The 8,385-nt window shown below is 38.7% G+C and overlaps 1 protein-coding gene across 2 annotated transcripts; it reads right to left on the bottom strand.

Moving 5' to 3' along the window:
- Window positions 1-1,603: 1,603 nt before the first annotated feature.
- LOC116248346 (PLASMODESMATA CALLOSE-BINDING PROTEIN 4-like) lies at window positions 1,604-4,931 on the bottom strand. Of its 2 annotated transcripts, none has more exons than XM_031621086.2 (3): window positions 4,323-4,925; window positions 3,191-3,224; window positions 1,604-2,131 (listed from the first exon to the last, which is right to left on the bottom strand). In XM_031621086.2, exons 1-3 carry the CDS (start codon window positions 4,837-4,839, stop codon window positions 1,735-1,737), a joined length of 948 nt encoding a protein of 315 aa, XP_031476946.1. In that variant the 5' UTR covers window positions 4,840-4,925; the 3' UTR covers window positions 1,604-1,734. The 2 variants fall into 2 exon arrangements, with proteins under 2 accessions (XP_031476946.1, XP_031476947.1); XM_031621087.2 differs by having other exon boundaries at window positions 1,742-2,126; window positions 4,323-4,931.
- Window positions 4,932-8,385: the final 3,454 nt, after the last annotated feature.

Here is an 8,385-nt window from a genome sequence, read left to right as displayed (position 1 = left end):
AAATTTTCTAACTCCACCATTAGCGTTTGAATCACGTAAAGGCCTGCCTAAGAAGGCTGCTATGGCTTGAAGACAAGATGGTGCGCTGCTACAATAAAAACGCCGGAAATGCAGCCGAAGAGGAGGATCGTGAAGTTTTCCTTATATCAAAAGTACATGGAGAATTATAAAATTAGCCCTCTTAATAACGTTATATATATATATATAATTTGTCGATAGATACGAGACCACTTGAATAAAAGACAAAAACTAAAGCATTTGTTTGAAAATTATTTTAAAGAAAATGTGAATATGTTATTGTGTTGGTAAATACCAATTTAATGTAAATCATGTTTTAGTGAAAAAACAATATTAAAGTGAAAAAAAATAATCATCTTAATATATGTTCCTCATCAAGTCACTCTTAAGATCAAATCTATAAGGTTAGATTACAAAAAACGCTTTAATAACTATTTTTAGTGAAACTCGTTTTTATCCCTTACCAAAGTAATCTAGTAGTTACCAATTTTTCTCTCTCTCTCTCTCCCTCTCTCTTTGTGTGTGTGTGTCTATATATATATCCAACCCACTTAAGTTATGGGCAAGACCAGACGTCCTAAATTCCGGTAAGACAATATTTTAAACAACATGCCGACATTTTAATGTGTGCTTATGGATACTAATTCAACGATATAGAATGAGCCTTAGTTCAAGTTGTTTCTAAAGAAATCATTGATTTTTATACTATTAAAATTTTGAAGTCATACATTTATTATTTAATTGCTACGAAAATGACTAAGTTAGTGTATAATTTTCGTCAAAACATCTAAAATCATATACATATATATATATATATATGATTAAATTATACAAAAAGGTACTTTAATAATCAATTTTAAGTGGCCTGGATTTCTTGTCTCTGTCCTAGTGGTCTGGTCTTATGAATTACTAATTGTGTGTGTGTGAGAGAGAGAAAGAGATAGAGCTAGCCGGATGGCTAAATAATTAAACTCCAAATGGGTAGATAATATATTGCTAAATCACTATAAATTATTGCTAAAAATACTATAAAGCATGACTCCATAATAAACCATAGTGAATGCCCGTATAGCTAAATACCTCCGGTGATGGATTTTAATTATTTAATCATCTTGCTGTTTAATTATTTAATCATCTTGCAACAACCAGCAGGTAAAGTTCATACCTTTTTCTTCTTGTTTAGTAAATAAGTCCAACTCGAACTCTAGTTAAAACTTGAGCTATAAAACTGGTTGAGTTTGAATTACACGAGCTAGTCTTGTTTAAACTCGATTCAACTTGTCTCTTTTCTGTTTGTTAATCTTGAGGGGTGGGTCCATATTTTTTACGAATTTTAACATCTTTTTTATGGTTTTTGTTTTTACTGAAAGAAAAATAATAGATGAATCAAGTGACACGACCTTAAAACGAAGTCCGAGCTCAAGCTTCTTCCATAAAGCTCGAGTCAAGCTCAAGTCGACCTTGAGCCGAACAGTATGTGACTCAAGCCAAGCCCGATTGTGCTCGGCTTGCTCGTTGTACATCCCTAACCTTCTATGTTTAACCAAGATAAGTGTATTATACATTTCTTTTCAACATGCAAACATAAGGAATTTGTAAATAATATAGTAATTGTACAAAAAGGAAAAAGGAAACGACAATTCAAAATCAAACTAACAACTTTACATTCTTTGAGATTTTTCACTTCATCTTCCTCATAACCATCCTCCTGGAGTTTTAATCCAAAAGGAAGAAAAAGGGCAGCGGCAAGAAGAAGAGAGTGACCACTGCAACTGGATGGCTGGTGCTTGTCTTGGTCATCATGGCATTGGACGCAGTGGGTGAGCCCAGCCCAGGAGGACTATTGAGCCCAGGAGGACTAAGTCCGCCACCTGTGCTGGTGATGGGTGTGGGGTTGGCAGGGTTGTAGGTTGGAATTGTGGGCGTATTCGTTGTGGGTGTGGGTGTAGTGATGGGCATGGTCGAAGGCGTGGTCACCGGCGTGGTCCAAGGTATGGTCGACGGCGTGGCCCAAGGTGTGGTCACCGGCGTGGTCACCGGCGTAGTCACCGGCGTAGTGGTGGGTGTGGGTATAGTTGTTGGTGGTGCTGTCGAGCCGATTCCACTGGCTGTACTGCCAAACTCAAACACAAACAAGCCAATCAACAACTCTTAGCATCTCATCTCAACTAACAATCAGAACGTAAGATTTTCCAGTACTCCAACAAATGGAGCCCAGCTATATAAAGAGCAGGGATGTGAATGGATCGGATTCGCATCATATGTCCAATCAAATGGATTCAAAAAAAACAATTAAAAGTCTGATTGGACTCACATTTAAAAAATGACATCGATCCGATTCGATCCAAATTCATACTCAGTCAGACAATTAGTATCAATGTGGCAACTTAAACTTTCCTATATCAACATGCATGCATTTTAAAAAGTTGATTTTTGACATATCACAATTGTGGTTGAGATTTTTTTAAATCATATACGGAGTCAGCTGTGAATTTAAAAGCCGGACTTAGATATGGCACATAACTCTTTTTTTTTTATTTCAATCTGAGTATATAAACATTCAAATAAATCAGATACGGCAAAGGTGCATGCAATTTTAATTTGATCCATTGACATCCATATTTCAAAATATGCATGATTCAAAATATGCATGATTTGCTGTCTACAAATACACTCGTGATCCATTTGGCAAATGAAACAATTTATAACCATTTCATGAATCTGCTTCAATCTTTGCATCATATTCATGAAATAATTACTTACCATTCCACTTGTGCAACATTCCTAGGATGCCATGAACAAGGCATCTTGTTCTTAGTGTCCGAAGAATTGCTTTCAATCAAACATCCTCTAGGGATAGTTTGGCAACAGTAATACATAGTTACGGTCCTATGAATTTGTACCAAAAAAAAAAAGCAAGAGGAACATTTGTTTTAGTGTTCTATGAATCTACCTTATTTTTTTATAGATTTTTAAGATAGTAACAATGTGTTACTGCTTTCAAACAGCCCCCTAGGTATGTCAAGAGTTGTTTTTCCTTACAAGAATGAGCAAGTGGGTCCCCCAATTCTGTCGGGCCAACCGAATTTTTTGTATTTCCATTGGAGGACTCAAAAGGGTGCAGCGCAGAAATCAGCATAAAGATAAAACAGGACTCAGTATGTTTCTTTACCTTGCAGATGAAGGATAGACGCAAGATCCATAGCCTGGAAACGTATAGCAAGAAGGTTAAGGAGGAAAAAATGGATGCTAACAGAAAATACCAATAAATTTTGCTTAGAAGAACTCGATCTGCTTTCATGGTAGCAAAAAATTAACATCAACAAAAAGAACAGGGTGAAGATCAATCCTGAACGAAGTGCCTTGGAAATAAAACATCTAAATTGGAAGCACTAATATTCCATATTTAAGATGCAGGACACCCATTAGCACCTCAAAGCCAAATGAGAAACTTGATTACGCCATCTACAAATATGAGGTCCTGTAACGTCAAGTTGCTTTTGGCCAACCGAAGATTCTTGTGAATGTGAGAAGTCTGAATTATAAAATTTATAGAAAGAACTGTTCAAAATCTGATTACACATTGGGTCTTATAAAATAAGTTTAATCGAAGCCAAATCTTTGTGACTTAGTTTTGGAATGTCCACAAAAGGGCGTAGCGTAGCTGGCCTTCGATGTGAGTTTGGTCGTTAGTTTGATTATCATGGACGTTATGTTTTTTGGACCGCAAATAGTGGCATACATGACAAGTAAATTAAAAGATATACTATTTGGCCACTAAGGTCCCAAAGCAACCTTAGACTCTCAGGGTAAGAAGAAGAAGAGGGTAGCATTCATCGCTATGTCTTGTTTACGGGCATGCTTAAATTTATAAAAACATTCTCAAATCAAGAAACCCCAATGTTTTTCAGGTGAGTGGAAGCGGTCCAAATAGTGTTGAACTCATTCATTACTTGTCTATTCCTGGGGTTTAAGGCTGCTTCGAGATTCAAAAGGACCCTTGGTGCTATCATTTTTGCAATCTAAAAGAATAATACCCATAAGAATCAAGGACAAAGCTTCTCAACCTCACCTGCCCAACCAACCAGACTATACCCGTTGCAAAGAATTTGAGAAAGACCCATGTTGTTTTTTTAATCTAAAAATATCGGACTGTCAAGGAAATTCATTTCACTGTTAAAAGGCAAAACACTAAACCCAGGAGGTCGAGAGTCAGGTGCATGGAGCTCTTCATGGCATATAACGGTCATAAGGAGTAAGAAGGAGAGGACAAGGAAGAGAAGAAAGGTGGGCAAGAGAGGTACTTGGGTCGGTCATGGCAATGACTCCGGCACCGGAGAAGTCGCAGGAGGTAGGGCCGTGGCCGCTCCGCTGGTAGTAGCTGTTCATGGCGTAGGAGGCGTGCGCCTGCAGCGTGTTGGGAAGGAAGCAGAGGCCGTCGGAGGAGATAGGCGAGCAGTCCGCACCGCCCACGCCGCAGGCATAGTCGAGCGCCGCCTGCAGGGAGGTGTTGTCCATGCTGCTCCTGGCCACGCACCACGTGGTGGCGGCCACAATTACTCTGCTCGTAGCGCAACCACCGTCGCCACCATCACCATCGCCGCCGGCTGATAGGAGCAGGAGGAGCAGCAGCAGCACCAGCAGCCGAAAGGAGAGCATGACGGGGCAATGACTCGGAACAAAGGTGGAGGATAACAAAAGAAAGGATTTAAAGGGGCAAAAGTTGGGAGGTCGAGCGATCCAAAGGAAGCAAAAAATAAAGGGAGATAAGAAAAGGCAAGTTGATGGAGAAAAGTGTCTTCCGAATCCAGAGAGATCCATGGGTGAACATGAACTTGAATATGAAAAGGGGAGAGAAAAGAGAATTTTGGCCGTAAAGTATTGCAGTTCTTTCCTCTGCTGTGTGCACCTTTTTGTGTTTTCTTATTGCTCAAGGAAACTGCATTCTAAACAGTGAAACTTTGTAAAATTTTGACACGATGGTAGCAAGCAACTTTGCCTTTTGGAATTGTGTACATCGAGATCATGCATGGACCTATGAATGAGAAAAATGTTCATTGATAATTTGAACTTTGACCGCCTAATCGACAATGGGGTCTACTGAGCTCCTCCACTGAACATCATGGATTCAGAAGATTCTGAGGCAGTTATTTAGCTTATGTTCTTGAGAGCTGTTTATTTTTGCTTTTGAGGGATGGAATGATGTAAGCTTTAGGGGAGAAAAGGAATTAAAAGGAAAAGGTAGCATAGACATACATATATGGGCAGAGCTGATTGTAAAGTTTAAATAAAATGCATATGATCAGTAAGATCATGGGTTATGACTGGACATGGGACCGGCTGACGAGACTACTACGACCTTTGAAACACATGACCATGTTTTGTAGAAAGAGAAAAAGTATTTGGGTACGAGTGCTCGTTTGGTATTAAGAATACTTGGCGAGTATTTCATAAATTTGTCTCAAATTTGAAATAAAACCAAGTGTTTTATTAATCTTCTTTAATTTTGAGACAAATTCATAGAATACCCACATATTGTTTCTAATGCAAAATCGCCAATAAGGCAAACAGTGCTTAAGAACTCAACACAATATTCAGTTTCAAATTAAAGTTAGTCTATTTGGATTGGGATCATAGGTGAGGTGGAAACCATATTCAACTGGTTCACAACCATGGATATCATGGAACTCATGATTGAATTATTAACAGTCGATTAATATTAATCCCAGTGAAACTGTATTTCATTTAATGGCTAACTTTCTTTTTTTTTGTCGAAATCAGAAAATTGATCTCTTTTTTCTGAACTTCCCAGGGACTTTTGGGGTTCTGAAAGCTCCAAGCAGACGAATGCTTACTAAAGGTTCAACGAACTTGAAAAGAAAAATATGGTCGCACCTCATGCCTATTCAAATCAAATCAGTAGCAAAATTGGCTTAAATGATCTACCAATCTAAAGGCCTGTTTGAATACTTGGAACTTTAGTGTAGATGCAACTTTACTGTAGAGAGAACAGAAGTTCAAATTCGGTGGAAAGCTCCATCATAAAACAAATCCGGAACTAAACACCCGGGACTTTCTATGTAGATGTGGAACTTTACTTCCAGCAATAAAGTTATTCCTGTGCTTTTTTTCTTTTACCATTGAAGTGTCTGCATCGTTTTTAATTCACTGTTGTTGAACTATTGTTAGAAACAAATGATGTTTAAGCTTTATGCATAAACAAACATGGTACTAAAATACCCGAAACAAAAGTTATAAAAAATCAAACAAACTGGGGTATATGGAAGGTAAAACGAGAATTTCACCAAAAAGATATCCAGTACTCAATACCAGCATTTTGATGGCCAGGTGTTTAGTTCCAAGTATTCAAACTTTACCTCAAGATAGTACATGTTATGCAATACTCTTTTTCCAATATTTTTTACTTAGTTTTGCATTTTTTTTTTGTCTTTCTAAAAGGTTGTATAGAATAATATTTTGCCAATTCAACTTACCCACTGAATCAGCGGCTGGGCAATTTCGATCCAATTTCCAATTGTGAGAACAGTGCCTGAAACCAAGGCATTCAAAAGTGGGATGCTTACTTTTAAGATTAAGGCAAAATATCTGTCCCCAAATGGAAACTTGTGGAATTAATTTATTTAAAAAGATTATTTTTTTGAGTCAGCAAGCTGAGATAGGCCCTCCCGCACTACATCTTGTCAAGAGATCACAATTGCACAGTAGCGACCTTTAACACGTTATTAATCAATTAGCTTTACATCTTTCCGTTTGATCTAAACAATTTTATCTGTATAGTAGATCTGGTTGTCTTGCACTGTCTCCTCCAGTCTTTACTCTCCCAGCTACCATATTCTCATGTCGAGCTCTTAGCCTGTGATTCTCGCCGGCCGGCGGCCTTTCCTCTTCATCGTTGGAATCTCTGCTTTCCCCATTCAACGGACACCCAGCTGAATATATAGGCCAATATCGCTCCATATCTGCCCCGCAGTAAGAGACAGATGCCATCTGCATCGCTTGATACAGACTGATACGCAACAATGTGCATAACATCTTCTTTGGAGACATTGAAGAGGTTCTTTTATTATAGTTGTCACTAAACTACACGTGAAGCTGTTCAGTGAATATAATATTTGCTGTTGCACCATTCAATTTATAAGTTGCTTGCAGGATAAAGAGAGAGCAAGTTGTAAGCAGACAGAAAGACGTGAAGGACGTAAGGACATTAAGGTAAGGACTCTAGATGAAGTCATGATACTGTCGGTTTGAACCCCTTTGCCTTTCCGTCGTGTTGTTGGTGGTGCTGGCCGGGATTCACCTCTTCGGGGTCAGGCCAATGCCCATCTGGTCCGGTCTTTGGAGGGTTTCTGCCATTAAAAAGGCAAATGGAACAACACTACCTCTCTTTAAAAGGCAAATTTTTCTATCACGACTTTGAAGTCCGGCCCATGTGGGTGGTAGTGGAACTGCCATTCTCGGTTCCAACCAAGTGCAGCTTAGCTTCTCTTCACTTTTGCCGCAGCTCAAAATTCTGGATTGTTAATGCCTTCATTTTGACATGGTGTGCTGTACATTTTCTTGCTTTTTCTTTCCTTTTGTTAATTTAGGTTCAAGCCAGCCGCTTCGTCTGCAATTTATTATATAACCTGCCAGATGACTTTCCAAAAGATAAGTGTAGTTTTCAATCTCCATTTTCTGCTGATGCCATTATAAGCATGAATGATGTAATTTTGCTGGGCTCCACTGTCTGCGTTTGAAGCCATTGGATGAAACCAAGAATGAAGATGTAAGGTCCCTCTAGAGAGTGATTTGTCAGATGACTAGATCTGATCCTTTTCTCTTTTGTATGATGTGCATATGCATGCCTGTGTGTTGGGAGAGGTGTGGGTTTGTAGCTTCTACAGGCTTAGAATCAGGCTGCACAACTACATAACACATCAGATGATGAAAGGATCATACATTGTCATGGAAGTGCGTGCTTCAAGCCGACTTCCACAGGAATACTAGAACCGCAATTGCATTAAATTGCTTGACTGCAGTTACAGATGTTTTATATGGAAAAATACCAGAAAGATCTTGATGAAAAATAAATGAGTTACAATTCCAAATTGAAAAAATTCACCAAAGAGGCTTAGAATACATGGTCAGATAGGTCGCTTAAAATCAGCAAGTTGAAGAGGTTTGCTGTGCAATGCCTTGCAGTATGCTTCTGCAAGGACAAAAAGATGAAGACGCTTTCTTAGTAGATAAGGAAAAGGTGTCTACCAGGCTCTTACATCAGGAGTCGCTTCAAAGCAGAACATGGAAAAAGTGCATTTCATAGGCCCACCTTTTTTTTAGCACCAGGGTCTCCTTCCTCTTTCCAGG

Source organism: Nymphaea colorata, chromosome 2 (assembly GCF_008831285.2).
Source record: "Nymphaea colorata isolate Beijing-Zhang1983 chromosome 2, ASM883128v2, whole genome shotgun sequence".
NCBI classification, from domain to species: domain Eukaryota; kingdom Viridiplantae; phylum Streptophyta; class Magnoliopsida; order Nymphaeales; family Nymphaeaceae; genus Nymphaea; species Nymphaea colorata.
The sequence above is the reverse complement of the archived record's forward strand: the minus strand, read 5'-3'. Positions and strand labels throughout refer to the sequence as shown.

Excerpts from the sequence above, each read along its gene's own strand:
- LOC116248346 (XM_031621086.2), bottom strand. The coding sequence starts at position 4,839 with ATGGATCTCTCTGGATTCGGAAGACACTTTTCTCCATCAACTTGCCTT. Across the intron at positions 3,225-4,322 it reads CATTGCCATGACCGACCCAA|GCTATGGATCTTGCGTCTAT; the intron begins GTACCTCTCTTG and ends ATACGTTTCCAG. Across the intron at positions 2,132-3,190 it reads GTCTATCCTTCATCTGCAAG|TACAGCCAGTGGAATCGGCT; the intron begins GTAAAGAAACAT and ends TGAGTTTGGCAG.